At 38.2% G+C, this 23476-nt stretch overlaps 1 protein-coding gene across 1 annotated transcript in view; it reads left to right on the forward strand.

Annotated features, from left to right (window-relative positions):
- CNTN3 (contactin 3) overlaps window positions 1-23388 on the forward strand; it is a 240047-nt gene extending 216659 nt beyond the window's left edge. Inside the window, exons 19-22 of the mRNA XM_029917321.1 lie at window positions 4398-4581; window positions 20383-20495; window positions 21119-21287; window positions 23282-23388. Coding sequence (XP_029773181.1) covers window positions 4398-4581; window positions 20383-20495; window positions 21119-21287; window positions 23282-23388 — 573 coding nt within the window. The remainder of the gene's footprint in view (window positions 1-4397; window positions 4582-20382; window positions 20496-21118; window positions 21288-23281) is intronic.
- Window positions 23389-23476: the final 88 nt, after the last annotated feature.

Below are 23476 nucleotides of genomic sequence, written 5' to 3' on the forward strand. Positions count from 1 at the left end.
ATACAGATAACGATCTATTGGCTTGTGATATGGTTTTATGGTTCTGTAGAAAAATCATTATATTATCTCATCAAGAAATTAGAGTTCCATTGTTTCATAGATGCACAGTATTAGGATTGAGTACTTAGCTTGGTGAATAAAAGGAAAACAACATCTCTTCCTATATCCACCGAACACTTGTTAGACCAAATATGTGAGGGTTTTTCTCTACACTGCCCAATTCTCTGACAGCTGTTGGGTGTCCTAATATTCAGTTCAATTCTGACACCATAAACCTGTAGTTAGCTGCAGATCCCACAAATTAAGGGCTTAGTCCCTAAGACTACCTACTCCTGCCCCACATACCCTTCAATTGCCTCTAGTATGTCTGATTGGCTATAAATCACGGGTTTCCACAACCTCCTCCTTGGGTTTGAGATCTTGCTAGTACGATTCACAAAACTCAGGAAAGTGCTTTACTTACTGTTATCTGTTTATCATAAAGGATTCAGCAAGGAGCTCTCCTCTCCCTTGGTGTGGTCACTAATACAAAAGCTCTCTGAACCCTTCGGTGAGGGCTTTTCAGGGAGGCTTCACTACCTAGGCACAAATGATTAAATCAATGGTCTTCAGTTAACCTGAGTACCCCAACCTCCAGCCTCTGGCCAGGAGGTGCAAGTTCCCACCCTCAGATTATAAGGTTGGTCCCCCTGGCAACCAGCCCCCATTCTTAAACTACCCTGGAGCCCACAGCTCCCAGATAGCTCATTAGCATACAAACAGACACATCTCTGGAGATTCCAAGGGTTTGGGGATCTGCATGCCTGGAAATCTTAGCAGAGACCAAATATATATTTCTTATTATGCCCCAGTGAATCTCTGTAGTGGGAAGGATGGAGACGGCATTGGTTCAAGTCATCCAGCAGTACTGAATGCTTAGAATGTGCAGGCTTGGCTTTGAGTGGTAGAGCTATGGTAATGACCAAGACGGGCACTGCCTCAGGTGTGTGTCCCCAGGCTGACATCTGCCTCTCCTGCTGTCCTCCATGCCTAGAAATGTAGTTGTTTCTCTTCACAGGTGCACACTCTGCACTAGCAAACCAAGGTACAGCGACAACAGCTATTCAAGAAGATGAACTCTAACTTTTAGGGATATAGCCAAGGGAAAATGTTGAGGGCCAGTTATTCTTATCACCCTCTCCTTTCCAATAGATTTACCTTTTATTTCCCTCCCCCCTACACACTAAACTCAGAGTTTGCCCCACGAAAATTTCTGTATGTCCTCAGTTCTGGAATATTCTTGGACCTTTTCTCTTTTGATCATTACCTTTTCCTTAATCTCTCCTGGAACTCTGGACTTCTCATTTGACTTCGATATCTCTTAACTTTGTTTTCATAATTTTTATTTTTTTCTCCATGTTCAGGGTTTATTATTTCTCTTTTTCATCATATAGTCTTCAACTTAATTCTGTCACTGATTTTTTTTTTCATACTGTATTTTTTGGGTATTTTTCAAATACACCCAAATTGGGTTTTTTTTAAAAATCTTCTATTCTTGGCAATATAGATTCAGTTTCTTCTTGAGTAAATTTGGACATTTTAAATATACTTACTTTAAGATCCACTTCAGATCCATATCTTGTATCTTGTTTCCCACTAGTTGAATTTCCTTACTTTCATTCTTGTTAGCGGGTTCTTCGTAGGTTTTCTAATATTTTTCTCTGCTTATTTTTAGTAGATGCAACTTTCATGCTCTGTTATTGTTATATTAACTCTTTTACACCAAATTTCATATATATTTATGTATGCATATATATTTATATATACATGTATCCATTGTCTATCATATCTTTTATTTAATTGAAGTATAGTTGACACACAGAACAATTATATTTGCAGAGATTTTCCTTCAATTTAAATACTTTTGCTTTCTTCTGCCCTGCATTGCCATCGTGTCTATAAAATATGAATTAGCATGGAGTGATACTCTGTTTTCTCAGGTATAAGACTTTTACCCAGAACACAATGGAGAAAAAAAACCTGGTCTTAGTCTTTAAAAAAAAGATAGTTTTCCCTCCTTTATTTTTCTTACATCATTTTTTTCCTTTTCCCTCCTTTGAAAAAAATTGTCAGGGCACCTGGGTGGCCCAGTTGGTTGAGAGATTGACATCAGCTTATAGTTAGTGAGTTCCAGACCTGCATCGGGCTTGCTGCTGTCAGCACAGAGCCCTCTTCAGATCCTCTCTCCTTCTCTCTCTCTGCCCCTCTCCCCCCTCCAAAAATAAGTAAATAATATTAAAAAATTGTAATTATCTACCCTTATAAATATTCTTAAGCAGGGGCACCTGGGTGGCTCAGTCAGTTGAGCATCTGACCTCAGCCCAGGTCATGATCTCATAGTTCATGAGTTCGAGCCCCGGGTCAGCCTCTGGGCTGTGTCACCCTCTCTCTCTCTGCCCCTCCCCAGCTCACACTTGCGCTCGCTCGCTCTCCCCTCCACCCTGTCAAAAATAAAATTAAAACTTTAAAAAATAAATAAGTATTCTTGAGCAAAATTTTATAGAACATAATTGATTAACTACTAGAAAACTGGGAATATTAATGTACTGCCTTGTTTCTTTCTGTTTATGTTAATACACAGATATTCAATTTTTTAAGAAAAGCTATGTAAGAAGACTACATAGTCAGTTCTAACTAATATATTCCAATTTGGCGCACATTTTCTCTATGGCCTATATATTTCTAATATGTGTCAGCAACTAAGATCTAAAAATAAATCTCTCGTTCTGGTACATGGAGTACTTCACATGCATAGTGCTATCAAGAACTTTAAAGAGCTTTCTATAAATTTATAAGTGATATTCCTTATGCCAACTGAAAATTATTTTCATTTCTCCTTTGAATCAGTCATGTAAGGAACACTTCTGTGGGCAACTTCTATGAAGTAATTTGGCGTGTCAGAAAGAGAATGGCCCATAAGAAGAGACAAGTGTATGACAAAATCACTCCGATTAAGTTACTTCACTCCTGGATGCCTCTTCTGTCCCATCTGTTGAGGGTTTTAGTAGCTCATAATTATGTGATTCCCCCCCTCCTCCCAATCTATGCTATTTCTGTTAGTCCTGATCATTTGGGCTTATATCCTTCTTTTGAGGTTTTCATAAAAATTAATAACTCATTTCCAAGAAAAATGCACATACACGTATATATGGACACCTGAGTTTAAGGGGTCCTACATATAAATATAAATATGAAAAATGGAAATACAAATAAGCACACACATATACATGTACATGTATATATACACATCTACACACATGCACATATACATACATACATATATACAGACATCTAAGGAAATATTGTTCTGATACAGTATTCCTGAGAAAAATATTCTTTCTAGCAAAGCATAGCAGTACTTTAGAGATAGGGAACATGTATTTTTATCATATTTTTCCTACCATATTTGTTTTTTATTAAATATCCTCAGTGACTTATTTTATACTTTATACTACCTATGCATTTATCATTATATAACATCTCAGATCATTTTGCAGATTTCAGAATAATGATATACAAATAAAACATCTTAACATGTACTTATATTTAACTCAGTCAGTTGCTTTCCTTTTGTCCTCAGCAGCTCTGTGTGCACAGGTGAGCTTGCTGCCACGTGGCCATCACTGTGGGACCATCCAGTGGCCAGCTGGCTTTTTAGATAGTACCTTTCTCTGACAGTTCACTTTCTTCACAGAGGGAACCTCCACTATCCAGTGGAGGTAAATCAGGGCTGCCAGCATTCTGGAGTTGACCTTGGACCTGGCTGGCTAGGGCCTGAGAGGGGAGAGCAACTTGCTCTTTTAAATATGGATTTTTAATTTTTTTATGTTTTTTATTTATTTTTGAGAGACAGAGAGAGACAGCGCGAGCAGGGGAGGCTTAGAGAGAGAGGGAGATACAGAATCCAAAGCAGGCTCCAGGCTCTGAGCTAGCTGTCACCACAGAGCCCGACACGGGGCTCGAACCCACAAACTATGAGATCATGACCTGAGCCGAAGCCGGACGCTTAACCGACTGAGCCACCCAGGGGCCCCTAAGTATGGATTTTTAAATATGGAGGATTTCACCCTCGTTTCCTCTTTAAAAGCTATATAGTCTAGTAGAATTTAGCACTTACTCTCTTTGACTTTATCAGGCTCCTTTGTGTACTTGTTTATTTTTGTCTGCTCCTGGAGTCCCTTTTTGTCTCACTTCAGAACCTAATCGAACACCTAGCGTGCAGTAGGTCCTTACTGAGTATCGTTGAATAAATGAATTCAAGTACATTATAGTACTGACTTTAATGACAATCACCTGATGTAAAAGGTGGTATTGTTTGTGTCAACCTTTTGCATCTTTTCTGTTTTCCTGTCTACCAGGTGCGGTACTGGAACAATGGAGAAGAGGATTCATCAAGCAAAGTTAAAGTGGCGGGAAATGAGACGTCAGCCCGACTCTGTGGCTTGAAGAGTAATGTGGCCTATTACACAGCTGTCCGGGCTTACAACAGCGCCGGTGCTGGGCCCTTCAGCACCACGGTGAACGCAACCACGAAGAAAACGCGTACGTATCTTTCGATTTTTTGAATGGTAAGATAGTAGTTTTCGGTAGCCTTCTTTATCATTTCAGATGGACAACCCAAGTCACTAAGCACAATGAATATTACGTGTCCAGTTCCAAACCCTTGGAAATGCAGAGTCACACGTATCTTTGTCTTTGTGATATCTCTGAATCTTCAGATAGAAACCCATGTGAAAATAAAAGTGTACCTTATGAAAAATCTTACAGTGAGATATTTCCTCAAGTCTATCTACTTTTCTTTTAAAATTAGTAAACTTAGGGACACCTGGGTGGCTCAGTCGGTTACGTGTCTGACTTTAGCTCAGGCCAGGATCTCAAAGTTCCTGAGTTCAAGCCCTGCATCAGTCTCTGTGCTGACTGTTCAGAGCCTGGATCCTGCTTCAGATTCTCTCTCTCTCTCTCTCTCTCTCTCTCTCTCAAAAATAAATATTAATAAATAAAAAGTAAATTAAGTAAACTTAGTTTATTTTCATGTCTTTTTAGTTTTCCAAAGCTTGAGGATTTCTGGTAATTATGAATGTTAAAGTTCACACCAAAGAGTCAAGAGTGATTTTCTTCTTCTTTTTCTTTTCTTTACCCCCTTATTCAAAAGATGGTAATATGCATTAGAAATTTACCATCAAAAGATACTGGTCCACATGAATATACTGAGATATTAAAAAATCTAACCAAAGATGTCAGGGTTGCCTTCAACGCTGAGTCTTTGTTACCTAAGTATTCACAGGTAAATTCACAAGCAGCAATTATGAACTATGCATAACTTGGCTTTAAATTAGACCACAGGAAAATCAGTGATTTCCAATTCCATCGTCACCCACATATATTTCAATGAAACTGATAGCACAGCATATTTTTAATCAGTATATTAATAACAGTGCAACCATTTGGATTTTCCTTATCATTGTCATCATCATAACTGGTAACAGTCAAGAACATTCTATGTCCCAGGTGCTTTACATGCATTTCCACATTTAAACTTCTTAACTACCAGATGAGGCAGTTTATCGTTATTGTTTTCCATTGTACAGATAAGGAAGGTGGGCATAACGGGTTAAGTACTTTTGCCATAATAGTGCATTACTTTTGCTTACAGAAAACTATTTTTTGTTTGTTTTCAGAATTTATTAACTCAGTGAAAATGCTTAGCTGGCTTCATAATAGAAATGAGATTATTTTGCTTGATTTCTTGTTTCATTATTACATTTCTATATCCACATATGATTCCCAAATTTCTGTGAGAACATACATTTGTTAGATAAAATTGCTAAGAATACCAATAATATAGGGACGCCTGGGTGGCTCAGTAAATTGAGCGTCCAGCTCTTGATTTCAGCTCCAATCATGATCCCAGGGTCATGGGATTGAGCCCCGTTTTGTGCTCTGCACTGAGCATGGAGCCTGCTTGAGATTCTTTCTCCCTCTCCCTCTGCCTCCCTTTGCCAGCTTGTACTGTCTCTCTCTCTCTCTCTCTCTCTCTCTCTCTCTCTGTCTCTCTCACTCTCTCACTCTCACTCTCTCTCTCTCAAATAAATAAATACATACATAAATAAATTTTAGTAAAAATAATGCCAATAATAAATAAATAAATAAATAAATATTATTGGCTAACATTGGGAGTAAGTTAAAAATATATAACTTTAGATTTTATCAGCCAGTGTTAATTTGCTCAGTGAAGTTCACATGTTCATCTTTGTATTATCTATATAAAAGAGAACTTGGTTACCAATTCAGTAGTATAATGAGATTTCAGAGGGAAAGTTTAGCACCAAGCCATTATAAATCTTTGGTGGCATGCATGTACAAGCGACCAATACATGTCATAATTCAGTATTATCCCTCACTAATTATTAGGAGAAGGCTGAACCTAGTCTTTTACTCATAATCCACAACTGGGGTTAGACAAAGGAAATACATAAACTAAAAATATTCTGTGTTTAGAACTTCTTGCTAAGTATGTTTGGTATTCTCAATAACAATTCTGAATTAGTAAGATTTAAATATACGTCATTATTTATATATTCAAAGCACAGCATCAATCAAAAATTCTGATTGCAAGAAAATATGCAAACAAGTTTATCTGGCTCTTCCCTCTGACTTAATAATTGCTGTGATTACCTGCTAGAAAATTATGATTGGGAAGGCCAGATGACATCATGGAATCAGTGAGGAATTTAGCAAATTGGTAAAGCACAAGGAAAAGACTTGCAGGTTGATGGGAGTATCATGATAATGCACAATAAGTTAAATAAAATTTTAAGAAGAAGCAAAACCCTTTATTATTTAGGTGTAAAATATAAATATTCAATCTAACGTAGAAATTTGCGACAATAATGATGGCGATTGTGATTTAACACTTACCACACAATTTGCAGTCACTGTCCTATGTTTCATGTATTGATTCTCACTTTTCACAGCAACACCATGACTTGGAAGCTGATGGGAGCCTGTCTTCCAAGATGAGGATGCTGTGGCGTACAGAGTTGTAGGACTTTGCTGAGATCACAGACTAAGTAGCAGTATAGGCATCCGAATCCAGCCAGAGTCTTAATCACCATGCTCTCCTCTCTTTCAGCCATATAATTAGAATACCCACGTCTCATTTAACACCAGTATTTATTGGGATTTTACGCCATGCTTAGAAGTGGGTAGGGTGATCACAGAGCTTGTAGTCTGATGGAAATCCCAACAGTTGAATAAAATCCCTCTGAAAGTGGCACATTCCTATTGCTGTAATTGAGTGGGAGTGTGCATATTGATCTGTAAGTGTTATTAGGGGGAAATCTCCTACATTGCATGGGAAGTTCATAAAGATAACTGAAATCTTTAATTATTCTAAGTTTGGATATAAAGAACAGGTGTGAATTTTTCAATTTTATGTTAATAATTTTTCTTTAAGGGTACCGAAATGCAAGGAAAACAGAAACCTTTAAAGCTGGTGTTATTACTGTTACTGGCAGCTCTTAATAGTCATCCTAACCTTTGGCGGGGATTTAGCTTCAAATCCTATTTAAGTATTTTGGTAAGGTTTTTGTGACTATCTCTCTGAAGAGCATTTCCATCATGCCTCAGGCATAAAGAACTAAAATCACATCTTTGATTACTTTCTTGCTACCTGTTTTCCCATCTGAACTGTAAACTTTATGGAGAAAGAATTCTTCTGCATCATGTTGATCCAGCCCCAGTACCCAGCATGCCACTAGGAACCACTTTTAAATATTGGGGTGCCCGGGTAGCTCAGTTGGTTGAGCATCTGGCTTCAGCTCAGGTCATGTTCTTGCAGTTTATGGGTTCAAGCCCCACATCAGGCTCTGTGCTGACAGCTAGCTCAGAGCCTGGAGCATGTCTTTGTGTCTCCCTCTCTCTATGACCCTCCTCTGCTCACGCTCTCTCTCTCTCTCTCTCTCTCTCTCTCTCTCAAAACTAAAATAAAACATTAAAAAAATTTTAAATATTGAGTGGGTAGCTAAATGGAGGAATGACATCTAAAGAAGCAAACCAGCCCAAGTACTGTTATTAATCAGATATACCTCTTATTGACTGAGCATTATGAATTCAATGCTTTTACCATCCTGCTTAAAATGTGCAAGTATCATATACTTGTAATCATGAAATTCAATATGCAAGATTTTATATCAGGACACTTCTTGTGTGATTATTTTTGATTAATGTAAAATAATACAAGGATTCTCAAGTTAAATACTGTAGCTTCCATTAAACACTTAATTTTTGATATCCAAATACTTGTGTTTTTTGGAAGCATTTCTAAGTTAATTAGCCTCTTTAAGTAATCGAAGATGGGTCTCTGTTACTTGCAACCCAAAGAGAGCTGACTCTTAAGAACATCTTGTCTCTAACGGCCCTGATGAGGGAAAATTGCAGATGGCGCATAAATGATGAAATGTGTTGGCTTCTAAAAGGAAACATATTGAGAATTTTATGTTCAGAGATGGCACGAAAGAATTTGTAGGGCAAATATTCTGCTTCATATAACTAAAAAGTCAAGAGGTCATTCCGGCTTTCAGTATGGGTGGATTTAGCACTCCAGCCACATCCTCAGGAATCATCTAATAAGACCTCAAAGTGAGTATTCCTAAAACTAAGTTCTTGACTGTCCCATCCACTCCATTTAAAACGTGTCTGTTCCACTGTATTCCCCATTTCAGCAAGTGAAATCCCAGTATTTCAATTGCTCAGGCCAAAAATCTTGAAATAGCCCTCCACCCTTCTCTTTCTCTCATCCCCGAGAACTGATTCAAAATCGGACTTCTGTAAGCATCTACCACATCTTATTGCTTCCACTGCCGTCACCCTGATGCAAGATGCAGTGTCCCTCACATGGATCAGGGCAGTGACCCCATACTGTTCAGGATGTCCCCACCCCTGCCTCCTGTAGGCCACAGTGATACTCAGGATGGCCCATTTCATCTCACTTCAGATGAATACTAAATCCTTATAATGCTCAACAAAGCTGTATATGATCCACCCTCCAAATCCGACTCTGACTTATTTTCTGCTATTTTCCTCCTCCCTCATTCTGCTTTCACTTCAGAGCCTCTGTGTTTGCTGTTCCCTCTGCCCAGAAGGCTCCTTGTCCAGGCATCCACATGGCTTATGCTCTCACCTCTTTCAGATCTTTGCTCAAATATCAGCTCAGTGCCATCTGACCACCATACTTAAAAGTGCATCCCTAGGGGCGCCTGGGTGGCTCAGTCAGTTAAGCATCCGGCTTTGGTTCGGGTCATGATCTCAGCTTGTGGGTTCAAGCCCCACATCGGGCTCTGTGCTGACAGCTCAGAGCCTGGAGCCTGCATCAGATTCTGTATCTCCCCCTCTCTCTCTCTGACCCTCCCCTGCTCATGCTATCTCTCTCAGTCTCTCAAAAATAAATAAAAAAACATTTAAAAAAATTTTTTAAATAAATAAAAGTGCATCCCTCATCTCTTGACACTCTGTTTCCTTTCCTGCTTCATTCTTGGGCAGAGCACTGACAACTACCACACATTCCATAATTGTCCTGATTTGTTTGTTGTCTCTCCAGCTGGCTTTGGGAGGCAAGGTCCTTCAGGGCAGAGATTTTACCTGCTTTGATCAGAACTCTATCCTCAGAACTCTATCTCCAGCGTTACAGTAATCATAGTTGGTGCCCAATAACATTTGTGGGACAAATAAGACTCTCCATCTCTTGGCTCTGTTCAGTGGTGGAATCATTTTCACCATGTTCCGTGTTCAGGGAGAAGTATTTCAGTTAGCCCCTCAAGGCTTATTTCTGTCCATGAAACACCCTAGGAAAACTGGAAGTGGTAACTGCACTCAGAGCCAAGGATGGTTCTTCTTGGCTTATCTCAGACCCAGTTGTGATGGTCAGTGGCTAGAAAGCCTTCACTGGGCTGACCTGAATTGCATGCCCAGACCTCACCTTGGAACAAGGAGATCCTGTATTTTTATGCCTTCAGTGATGATTATGCATGTATGTCCACCTGAAAAGCCAGAATAATATTAAACGGTACACCATTTTGCTCTTGAGTTTTTGCTTTTCTAAATAGAATGTTTATCCATGTAAATTGAGCTGAAATAAATTACCTAAATTTAAGGAAACCAATTTAGTGTGTCCTCAAAAAATGAAAAGGTAATGTGAGTAAAACAAACACATAAAGAATGTGAGTCAGAATATTTCAGAGGTTTTTGATAAGATGAATATTCCTGCTTCAAATACATTATTTGGAAGTCCTAGAGTTTGGTATATATATTTAATTATCTAATTATCCATTCTATGTTATGACTTGGGAAATATATCAATGCAAAGTTTCCCAATTTTTTTATGTGATCTGTCTTCTCAATGTTTGCCATTCATGTGGGTGTCTTCTAATATTTACCTAGTAGCTTTTCTTAAAAATTAACTTACAATTTTTGCTTTCATAAACTTAAAAATAAAGAGGAAACTAACTCTCAGAGTATGGAAACCAGTGCCATTGCCATAAACAGATACTAACAAAATAGTAACTTAAATAGTAATAATATCAATAAATACAATGAATGAATAAGCCACTCTCTATTCTTAGTAGTAACATTATGCTCTCCCCTGCTCAGACCTTTAAACCTGCTTCCTCTGTGTTTTTGATATTGGTACTGAAAGAGGTTAAAGACCTACTGTCCTCAAATCCAACTTTCTCTTCAATCTAATGGGAAAAGTAAAGGGAATTTCTCTCTCGGTGACTTAATGTTATTTGTTGACTTTTTTTTCTTAAAGTTTATTTACTTTGAGAGACAGAGAACACACACACACACACACACACACACACACACACACACACCTGCATGCAAGTGCACGTGCAAAGGGACAGGATAGGGGGCAGAGAGAGAATCCCACGTGGATTCCATGCTGTCAGTGTAGAGCCCAACATTGGGCTCGATCCCACAAACCATGAGATCATGACCTGAGCTGAAATGAAGAGTTGGATGCTTACCTGACTGGGCCATCCAGGTGTTCCTGTTTGTTGAATTTTCTGTGAATCACATACCTGACATGTATGTGAATTACTCATGTCTGTGTATAAAATACTGCAGATCAGATCCAGCTACAGAATACACTGTTCACTAATGCGTGCTCCTCAGACTTAGGAATTATTTTTTCTGTCTATTGTCTCCAACAAAATGATTTCAGATTGTGTAAGCTCTGAAACAAGTTAATAGTGTAATACTGAACTTGAACAGAATACAGTCAGAGAATTTCAGCAAAAGCAAGATCAAGTAATTCCTTTGGCCAAATGTATAAATCTTAGAAATTTTACTTTGTAAGAATTTGGCAGTTATTTGGAAATCTTTCACTTGACTACACATTCTCTGGAAGATTTTAAATGTTTTTCTTATAGTTTACAAATTCTAATATTTTTATTATTCAAAGAGGAAAAGATTTTGGTCAAGGAAATTTCCAGTCATGTAACAGAAAGAAAGATATTCTTCCCTGGCATTCCAGGTTGGACCCCAAGAAAAGTCTTTCCTGAGTTGCAGATGAGTTAAGAAGTGGATGTTTTTGTTGTATCATTAAAAATGGAGTCACATTCCTATTATAAATCATTTGTTCATTTGCAATAATTGTGCAATGGTTCCGAAGAAAATATATCTCATTACGTGAGAGCAAATACGTTTTGGTGGTCTGATTCCTGCACAATGTTACATGCTTAAGCAGTTTAATGTCAAATGCCGATGTTCAACTCAACTGAACGCCAACTACAGAGTATACTGACTAGTTATCAGTAAGAACAATCACTTATCATTAATTCACCTCATTATCATCAAGGAGCCAAAAAAATTAAGAAATCTGTTGAATCTTGCATAATCTTGCATTAATCACAGAAAACATATGTTCTTAAAATTCCATATTTTTTCAAAATTTGGAATATCAGTTTTACTGTCATCACTATGAACATAGCACCACCATTGAAAATTCTGGACAGTAATATTCTTAATTTTAACAACCTCTACTTCTTTAAAAATTGTTTTAAGTTTATTTATTTATCTTTGAGAAAGAGACAGAGTGAGCAGGAGAGGGACAGAGAGAGGGAGAGAGAGAGAATCCCAAGCAGGATCCATGCTGTCAGCGCAGAGCCCAATGCAGGACGCAAACCCAAAACCATGAGATCATGACCTGAGCCAAAACCAAGAGCCACATGCTCAACTGACTGAGTCACCCAGGCAGTGACTTTTTATTACATAAAACATTTTAATTGTTGAAAGTTTGGGGGAAAAAGAAAATTATAGAGAAGAAAATAAACATCACCCATAATCCTATCACTCAGAAATACCATCATTAATATTGTGGGGCTTTCTTTTCAGACTTAGGTTCTACAGAATGTTTGTCTTGTACAGCAGAAGTATGCTGTGTATTTAGTTACCTATATAACGTAGCAATTTCCCATGTTAATAGCTTTCATAAGTATGTTAGTGTGTGTATAATATTCCATTGTGATAATATGCCACAATTTAGCCACTCTTCTATTGGTAGACATGCCTTATATTCCTGGCTTCATCCAGTCAGCAATGTTATAGTCATCTCTTGCTTGCAGGCAAGACACTGCGGTCTGTGTAAGATCTATAAAGCTGATAGTGAGGGGTCTGTCAGCCAGATACACAGAGGATGTCATGATGGGTACTTAAAGAACAACAGGAATAGAAGTCTTCAACCTAATATTACTTTTGTCCCATTTGAAATTATTGAAATAATGTTGCAGCCTGACAATTAGTGTTGTGCTGTAAATACAATGACCTTTCTAATTATATTAAATTATTTTTATCATTTTTTGTATTTTAGTGTATCATCAACAGTAGAAATTGAACTGGCAAGAAAAAGCAGTAGGAACTGGAAGTTGAGACATAATTTAGCAATGATTTAAAAATGTAAATCACGTATCATGTTAGTTCTAATAAAACATGGAACTCAATCAACCAATTCTGGGTTGGTCTTCCACATAGGATAGTATCTGGAAAGTAAAATTGGAACTCCTAATAGTTAAGCTACTAATATATGGTATCCCATGTCTCTATTCTTTAATAAAAATGTACTGTGTGGCATCAAAGCTATTTAGAATACTGATTAACAGCCATGCCGGTCAGATTAGGCTAACCCAGGCCACAGTATCCAACCTCCAAACTCAGTGGCTTAAAACTACAAGTGTTCCTTTATCATTCATAGTCCATGTCCACTCCAAGTAAAAGTCAGATATTATTCATGCTGTGTTCACACCAGGACTCAGACTGAAGGATCAGCCACTCCCTGAGCCATGCTGGTCTCATGGCAGAGGAAAAAGGCAATGGCTAACCAGATTCTTAGGTGGCTTTTGAAGCTGCCACCTACCTGGGAGTGGCCCATTTCACTTTTGCTTACATCCCATTGGTTGAAAGGAGTCATATGATACAGCCTGATGTCTCTGAGATGCAGGTGAGAAGGGAAAGTATCTCCTCCTTCAGCCCCAGGAACCACAGGCCCCATGGCCAAGTTGAGTGTCAGTGAGAGTGAGAGAAATATCATCTTCCCATGAGGAGTAAGGGGCAGTGGACTTACAAAGATTTTAAACAACCTCAAAAATTTTAAACAAAAGAACAATTGACCCTACCAGCTAATAATGAGGATCATCAATGAGATGTTTCTAGAGGATCTGAGAATACAGCCGATGTTGATGAGAGATCTCTAGGGATCCCTGAATTCCATTTCCATGCCTTCAGTGTCTGCACCCTTCCTAGCCTCTCATCCTTCCCTTAGCATCCACAAGCTCCAACCTTTAGAGAAATAACACATTTAAACAATTACGTTGTGGGGCGCCTTGGTGGCTCCTTCAGTTGTGTCCACCTTCAGCTCAGGTCATGATCTCACAGTTCATGGGTTCAAGCCCCTTGTCAGGCTCTGCGCTGACAGCTCAGAGCCTGAAGCCTGCCTCTCTCTCTGCCACTCTCCTGCTTTCTCTCCCTTCTCTCTCTCAAAAATAAACATTAAATTTTTTAAACAATTATATTGTACAGATTTATATGATCAAGATGTATTAATTATATAAATATGCCAATTAAATGTCCTTAAAGTATATTTAAAAACCACCCCAAACTAGTATTTGTTTTATTTTTTGATTAAAAAAATTTTGGGGGGGTGCTGGAATAGCTCATTCATTTAAGTGGCTGACTTCGGCTCAGGTCATGATCTCATGGCTCATGGGTTTGAGCCCTGTGTCAGGCTCTGTGCTGACACCTCAGAGCCTGGAGCCTGCAGCCTGCTTCAGATTCTATGTCTCCCTCTCTCTCTGCCCCTCCCCTGCTCATGCTCTGTTTCTGTCTCAATAATAACTAACTTTAAAAATATTTATTTATTTATTTATTTTTAGAAAAAGAGCATGAGCAGGGGAGGGGTAGAGAGTGAGAGAGAATCCCAATCACCCAGGCACCTCCTAGTGTTTATTTTAAAAGAGGAAGATAGGGGCACCTGTGTGACTCAGTCACTTAAGAATCTCTCTCTTGGCTTCAGCTCACATCATGATCTTATGGTTTCATGAGTTCAGTTCCCACACTGTGCTCCATGCTCATAGTGCAGAGCCTGCTTGGGATTCTCTCTCTCCCTCTCTCTCTGCCCCTTCCCTGCTTCTACTTTCTCTGTGTTTCTGAAAACAAATGAATAAACTTAAAACATATAAAAGAAGAAGGTGAAGTCAGATGCCTTTAATGGCCAGGCAGGTATAAATGAGGAGTGGCACGGGGCTGGGGCAGTTTTTCTTAGTCCAGTCCATTCTCTCTATCCATCAGAGTAGGCCCATCCTTTCTGATCTGATATTACTACACAGGCAATCAACAATCAGAAATCCAGAATTTAAATGAAACATCCTAAGTTTCAAATGTTGGCAACTAAGCAAAAATACAGTGGGTTAGACCAAAAAAAAATAATAATAATAATCGCAAGCCAGATTTGGCAGATGCATATTCAGTGAATTTTGATTTGAAGCCTGACAGCCCTAAAGCAAGTTCACTCTCCTGGAGGCTGTCATAGAACAATTGCTCTCCCAGCTCTTCCTCTTTCTCAGTTGAGACACTGTGGCTTCTGTTAGGCTAAGAGAGTAGCTCAGGACATGTGCCTTGTAGATGGCCACATTGCTTCCAGGCTTTTGTCTGGAAAGTATATTAGGTCAGTCTTTTCTGTACTGTCCCAAGATGACTCTTGGCACACAGGAGTCGGGAGCCTTGTTATGGAGATTGTGGAAGCAAAGGGTTCACACTTGAAGTTTGACCCCAGGAGGATAGAAAAGAAGGCCATTTAAGGCTCAATACAAGATAACTGAATGTTGGTAAGGATGGAAACCACAAGTAGCAATGAAGATGCTAAAGGGAAATCTGGATCATTAAATAAGCAAATTCAACCTGTTCAGAATTTTCCCAGCCTTTTACCATCTCCAGTCACTCAGTGATAATTGCATAATTTTACCCACATATGCAAACAACCAATATGATTATTTTCCTAATAGATTTAATTTAATAGTTAAATATATTTATTGTAAAACCAACTAAATCAACTATACCATTACTATAAACAGAAAATCACTAATACTCTTTATTATAAGAGAGTAGCTATAAGATTTTTTTATTAACTGAAACCAAAGCAATTATTTGACAAGAAAAAGTTTTAAAGTTAATCATTAAAATGAAATGCAAAGAAAAATAAACCTTTTTTCAAAAACAATGCATACCTGAAAATAAGTTTTGCAATGAGTTAATCAGACTGTTTATGATTGTTATTAGTAGAGTGATATACTTTTCTTGATCACTTAGTTTAAGATGAATTATTTGTAGTAAGTATTCCCTTGGGCCAGAGTTAGTTTGAATTGTGACTATGTATTTTGGGATGCTAACCAGACCTCTGTGTGCAGCTGAGAACACCAGAGTGATTTGTGTTTGCATAAAAACCTTTGTTCTGTATCATTGTTTAGAACCTAATTTTAATGATCTGTGTGTATAAAGTAGATTTCTACAGATGTATCAATATTGGCCTCATCCAGAGAATCGTATCTGTGAATCAAGGAATGGATGTTAGTTTTTCTTTTGGCTAATGTGAAAAAATCTAAATATTTCCAATTAAACATGTCATCCACCTAAAATAATCTCTAGTGGTAGAAATATTGATCCTTGGGAACCACTGATAGGCCCTATGGTAAGAAGTCACTGAACTTATTTATCGCTTTGTCTGTTGTACTCAGAGGGATCTTTAACACATAAGAAAGTTATTAAATTTGTGGTGAAAGGGAATTCCAGGTATAGTCATTGCTCCCCAAGGTCTGTGTCATCGGCCAGAATTACTTTTGCATTTTATTGCCAGCACCCATACGATGTCAGCCATTATGACTTGTTGAGTCTCCACAGATTTCATTTCCGTTCCATCCCTCCAATTCTGCTACAATCATCTTCATGTGAACAGACTTTATTCTCTCTTACACGAAGTGCCACCATGTTCTCCCAACAGAATGGCTGCCAAGATTCTCCTTCTTCCCCCCTGTTCCCACATTGATCTGTGAAACCACAAAATTGATAGTATCACTTCCCTACTTTTACTTAATTAATGCCTTCCTAATTGCCTATGGAAAAACTCCTTTCCTAGTTCCTTTGGTCTCTTCGACCTTTTAGCATCTGGCTTCTACTTGATTCTTCAACCGCATCTGCTCTATCTCTACCCTTCCCTCTACCTTGTAACCAGTCAAAACTGAGCACCCCACTGGACCTTACTGTTACCTGCATTTGTGTCTTGGCAAGTGTTTATCCGTCTGCCTGCTACCTTTCCCTCTCTCATCTCTACGTACAAAAATCCTATTTGCCTTTCAAAATCTATTCCAGAGGTTGTCACCTCCTTTTTCTTTTTTTTCTTAACTCTTAAATTGCAGATGTCTCTTGAATAAATCATTTAAGTATTCAATTAATATACCAATGTTGCTGATGTTTTTCTTATTTTGTTCTTTCTTTGTGTTATGTTCCTTATCACCTTAGCGTCATTACCACTGGGCATATTCAATCTCAAGTCTCAAAGCTGATGATCAACAAATGTTACCTGTCCCAATTTTGTCATTATAAGCATATAGCATCTATTGAGCTGGCTTGGCCAACTTTCAACCACATAGCTAGAAAATTCATTTTGAATTCTGATATGCTGCATTCGAGAAGTGTGGCCAGCCAAATGTTGTCTTGCTGGTGCTACGGTGAGTTATCTCACTAATACTTACTCCGAATCTTTACCCCACTCAGAATGTCCATTACATGAATCGTTCCTTAGGAACGCAAAGGGAATGGCTCAAACTTATTTTCTGATAACACTGTAGAAGTGTTGCCTTAACCCTTGAGTTTGTGCTTTTTCTGTGAAAAAAAGTCATATACAAAATCGAGTTTGATATCTACCTTTGGCAAGGCATCGGGCTAGTGAATAAAATCTACCATTTCGACTTATCTGTGTCAGAGATCATACTGGAAAATGTCTCTGCTTGTGCAGATTTTACAGGTTAATAGGAGAACTGGCTATTACTAAAAACAAAACCACAACGAAATGTAACTATAGTTACAAAGAAAACTTTGATGAGGGTTATGAGGAAAGTGGACCAGGTAAATGAAAAGAGGCCCCATTTTTGTCTGAAAAATCAGGAAAAGCATGATGTGTTTTCCTATGAAAGTGGGCACTGGGCATTTTTGTGACATTCTTTAGCATTCACTTTTACATTATTTACAAATCTGTGGTTAGTCATTCGGGAGTTAAACACAGTCTCAGGTGGTCGACACAATGTAATATGGGAAGCATAGACTTTGGAATTAATCAGAGCTGGTTTGAATCCACAAAATACCTCTTAACAAGTTCTTGCTTTTGATTTTTAATTGTGGTAAAAATATACGTAACATGAAATTTCCATCTTGCCCATTTTTTTTAAAGTAGGCTTCACACCCAGCATGGAGCCCAGTGCAGAGCTTGAACTCAAAACCCTGAGATCAAAACCTGAGCTGAGGTCTAGAGTGAGACACCTAAGCAACTGAGCCATACAGGCACCTGTTTTTCAATGTCCGTAGTGTTAAGGTTGGGTGTTGTGTAATGGATTCCAGAAGTCCTTCATCTTGCAAAACTGGAACTGTTCCGATGAGCCACCCAGGTGCCCCTGCATATGATGTCATTCTTATCAGTGGTGGTAAGAGAGATGATTTGAAGGTGGTTCACAAATATATTTTTAAAATTTAATAAGGCTTCGTTCATTTTAGAGGGTATCATAAGAATGTAATGAGCATATCAGACCCATAATTGTGTGAGCATTAGTGTTTGGGAGGAGGCGAAAGTAGATGTTCATGTTTTTTAAAAATCAAGTCTTCTTTTTAAAAATAGCAAACATTGTGAAAGTGGTACATGATTATCTGATGCTCAGGAAACACTGATGTGATTCAGAATAAGAATAATCAGACCTAGAACAAACCTTAATTTTTTTCTTCCTTTCCCTTTTCCTGTTTCTTTTTTCTTCCTGTTTATTCAAGAAGTGTTCAATTCAGGCCGAACTCATTCAACTCGTCTGTTTTTGGATTGATACAAATAAGTGTCAGTGTTACACTTGCAGTCACTTCTTCTACAAGACTAGTGTCGCAGTAGGTGATGCGACCCAAATTACTCGAGTCTCCTGTCATCTCCGAGCGCACATCTTCCGGCAGCATCACTTATCTGAGCTGCATCAGATGAACCTATCCTCCCATGGGGCTGTCAGGACACAGGAAATTCCAACCTTTGGGAGAAGGTTCTAACAATTGTGCATTCGTATCATTTGGATTGAGTCACCAGAACATGGTCGTTAGTACTTCACCCCTAAGCAACTGCCGTTACATCCATTTTTGTAATCAAAGCAGTAAAGCTTGGACTCTAAGCTGACCTAAATGCCAGATCACAAATTGAAATGGCAGTATGGAATCGTGTTAAAGAGCAGACAATAAGCAAAAGAATCTTCAGGGAGTACAATCTTGTTTGGTGTCATTAGTCACATAAATGTATCTGGAGAGCTCTCATCTGTGAGTTCAGCCGTCTTTCCCTCCTGGCATGACTCAATGATGTTTAGAAATTTCTCTGCATGGCCTGTATTTTATATCATTTTCCTATTACAAATTCAGTTAACCAGATCACAGTGTGTGGCTAAATCCGCAAGTACGGCATGTTTCAGCACTGCTTTGGGCAGTTGCGATGCTGTTGCCAAATGGATGCAATTGTGTTTGTTTTGTGCTTGACGAGAAACTGAATTTCAATCTTCTGTCTGGGTTGCTTTTGAATCCCTTTGCCCAACATGACTTTACTAACGAGTTCAGGAGAGGGAGCTAAGCTGTGAATCCAAGTTTTTAAACCTCGGGGAATTTCATTCATTATCTAAGAGAATTCTCATTAATGTTTTCACGTCTTGCCTTATTTTTCTCAAAAATTGATTTAAAACTTGGAAAACGAAGAGTGACACGTGGATTCGCTGCTGCAGTTTTTCATGTGAATAGGTGTTAACTTCATGGGAATAAATATAAATAACCCTTGTCATTGATTGCCTCCCATTTTGCCTCTGTCACCACACAAAGCTGGCTTAAAACTCATCCACACTTCATTTTGTGTGTCTTTAATCTGCTCAGTTGCAGATTTCTCTCCACCTCTGTCTGTGTGTCAGAATGAGTCACACTGCCTGCCATTCTTGGTACATCAACGAGCTGTCCCTCTCGTGTTAGGTAAAGGGATTTCCTTATCTCTACCATCAACATGGTTTCAAAAGAGGACCCACAGCAACAAGGGTGAAATATCCTAAGAGATATGATGAATGTCATGAAATGGGTTATCTCACAATTTAGTTGAAGAGCCTTTTAAAAGGGACATTTAGCGGTGTGCCTGGGTGACTCAGCCATTAAGCATCTGACCCTTGATCTTGGCTCAGGTCATGATCTCACGGTTTATGAGTTCAAGCCCTGCATTAGGCTCTGTGTTGAAAGTGTGGAGCCTCCTTAAGATTTCTCTCTTCGCTCTCTCTGCCCCTCCCCTGCTGCACACACTTCTCTCTCTCTTTCTCTCTCTCTCTCTCTTTCTCTCTCTGCCTCTCAACATAAACATTTTTAAAAATAAAATAAAAGAAGATTCAGCTATTCTTATTTTTTTCTGATTCCGCCTATATGCTACATATTACCAAAGAGACTTTGCTGTACGTCTTTAAGTTTCCTTAACTGTCATTGATCTGTTCTATGTAAGCTATCATCCTGTTCAAATCTGTTTGAATTTCTCATTTCAAGCTCCCAGTCAGCCACCAGGAAATGTTGTTTGGAATGCTACAGACACGAAAGTGTTACTTAATTGGGAACAAGTTAAAGCAATGGAGAATGAATCAGAAGTAACGGGATATAAAGTAAGACATTTGCAATGCCTTCTTTTCCTATTCCTGGCAGGACTTTCCAAGGAAGCTATAGGCTCGAATGATTTCTCTAACTGTGAAAATATGGCTGCTGTAATTTTGACATAGAGATATCAACTTCTTCTGGAAAGGGTATCTTCCCCCCTCCCATGTCTGATTTCTTAAATATAAATTTAAGGGAAATAATTCTGGTGGGTATTCAGGGATTTGGGATAAAATGTAAATTGTTCATTATGTTAATTCATTTGTTACTTCTGACACTACCGATATACTACTTAAAAAGCAACTGAAAGTGTCGGTTCTAATCTGTCAGTCTGGCTTCTAAGATCAATACAGTAGGGGCTTGCCTTACCTCTTCAACCTTGTAAATCCCAACCCAGATGAACTCTTCCATAGAAGAAGTTCATTCCCTTCTTCCTCACCTCCTTGATTTTGAGGACTTGATTATTCTAGTATGTGCTAACCCCCAGTCTAAGACCCATGGAAAGAGCTATGAATGTAACTCTATACTGATGAGGATAGAAAGACAATATAAATGAAGTAACATCAGGGTAATCAGTTCTATGAGAAGACGAAGAGTACGCAATGTCAGAAACAAGTGTATTTGTGCATTTTAGGTTTTCTATAGGACTAGCAGTCAAAACAATGTACAAGTGCTGAACACAAATAGGACTTCCGCCGAACTTCTGTTGCCCATTAAAGAGGATTACATTATTGAAGTCAAGGCCACAACAGATGGAGGAGATGGAACCAGCAGCGAACAGATCAGGATCCCAAGAATAACCAGTAAGTTGGTCAAAGTCAACTTTTATTTAATTGATGTTACCAGTGTTACAAGCCTCCGCGAGTGAGGCAGTCAATGCCTTCTGTCCACTATTCCCCCATCAAATCCTTCGTGTAAATGCTAAGAAGATTTTGGGAAATGAGAGATGAAGGCAAGAAAACCTTCTCATGAGTGATACAAAATATGAAGAAAGATAATAACAAAGAAAAGATATCAAAAAATATTTAGCACAACTTTATTAATTTGAATTATTTTCCTCATTATGAGCTATGCCTAAAGAACAACATTAAGCATTTCTCAAAGACAAAGTTAAAATCAAAAACTATTTTTAAGATCTTAGTTTGCCTCCTAGAAATTGTAGATGGATCTTAGCAATTCTTCAAAAAGTGGAAAAGTTAACATTGCTAAGGTCATAAACCACTGGCCAAAGCAAAAGATACTTCTAAAAAAGTCTTAGTTTCTGATTTTGAAAGATGTTCACACTAACTTTTTCTTCCAAAATCCAAACTGAACCTATTTTAATATAGAAATTATACTTTTAGAGTTAAGGGAAACAGACTTGCATACATATTTTATCAGGGACAGTGGTAAAAGAAATTTTATTTATTCTTTCAATTTCGAAATCTGGGGTTTGGGTACCTCATTTCAAGTACTGTATAAACCATTTTGTCTCCATATCCTAATCTGAAGTTCTTAGTGACATTAAAACCTTGTTCCCTGTTTCCTTCTCTGGGGCATGTCCCAGTCTGTAGCCTAGAGCATAAGATTAAAACCTCTCTTTAATCTTAGAAAACAAAATGACTGACATCATTAGGAAGTAAGGAGAAAGAGGGATATGGAAACTTGGAAGAATTTTATCTTTATGTGGAATCCTAATGACTGTCATACTTAGATTAAAACAAACAACTAACCTATGCCATGAAAATGAAAGTGTTTGTCTCAGAACTGAGTTCTGCAGCACAGAAATTTATAAAAACCATTTCAGAGTACAGACATTTGTAAAACTGTGTGCACCTCAGTAGAGCAAAACTAGACATTTAAACTTGTTATGTTTATTTTATTATTATATAGGTTTTTAAATAGTTAAGACATGCTCGGGACACCTGGGCGGTTAAGCCACCAACTTCAGCTCAGGTCGTGATCTCACAGTTCCTGGGGGTTCGAGCCCTGTGTCGGGCTGTGTGCTGACAGCTCAGAGCCTGGAGCCTGCTGCAGTGTCTTTGTCTCTCTCTCTCTGTCTCTGCTCCCTCCCACTCTCACTGTGTGTGTGTGTGTGTGTGTGTGTGTGTTTGTGAGTGTGTGTCTAAGTAAATAAATAAACAGACATTTAAAAATTAAAAATATAAAAAGATATGCTCTTATTCCTAGAATACTGCAATATAATGTGGCCAGAGTGTAACTGTTAAAAGGAGTAAATTCTATGCTCTTGCAGAAACAGCCACTATTTTCACATTTTTGGGCTGCTGAGTCAAGAGTAGCCTTTTCCTCTGACATGTGCCATCTGCTGAGCTTGCATAGACTGGTGCAGACAAGGCCATCTCTGGGGAAAATGGAGCTGTTATTGATTGCCTTTTTTTTTAAGATGATGGTTTATGTCATGCCTAATAATTTATCTAGACATGAATAAAGTAGAAACAAACACAGATTTTTCCCGACTCTTATCCAATGAAGCTTTCTTTAATTAAACCATTGAATTATCTCAAAAGAGTATAATTGTTTTCGCAGTGATTAAGTTGTTTTTGCAATTTCAGTTAAAGTTAAATAATACTAGATGAGCCCAGCCTAGATCCATTTTTTTTTTTTTACAAAACTCGAAGACATCAGTGCTTTCGGAGATGTAGGCTAGAGTGATAAATAAAATGAGGACTAATAATAACTTACGGTTTCAGGTTAGGTTCGTGGTATGATGTGATTTTGATAGGAGAGGCATTCCTTTTGCCCTGATGATGTATTTGGGTTCCATCCTTATTAATGAGCTATTTATCATCTTTGACAGATATGGATGCAAGAGGCTCAACTTCAGCCATCTCAAATGTCCACGCGGTGTCAACTTACATACCTGTGGTATTGTTCTTTATTGTAAATGCCCTGTGGCGATATTAACTTTTTTTAAATTGTTTACTAGAAAGTTAATTGGTTACAAAAAAAAAAGTGCTTTCATGAAATGCAGTGATTATGCATGTTTTTTTTC

Source organism: Suricata suricatta, chromosome 12, assembly GCF_006229205.1.
Source record: "Suricata suricatta isolate VVHF042 chromosome 12, meerkat_22Aug2017_6uvM2_HiC, whole genome shotgun sequence".
Taxonomy (NCBI): Eukaryota; Metazoa; Chordata; class Mammalia; order Carnivora; family Herpestidae; genus Suricata; species Suricata suricatta.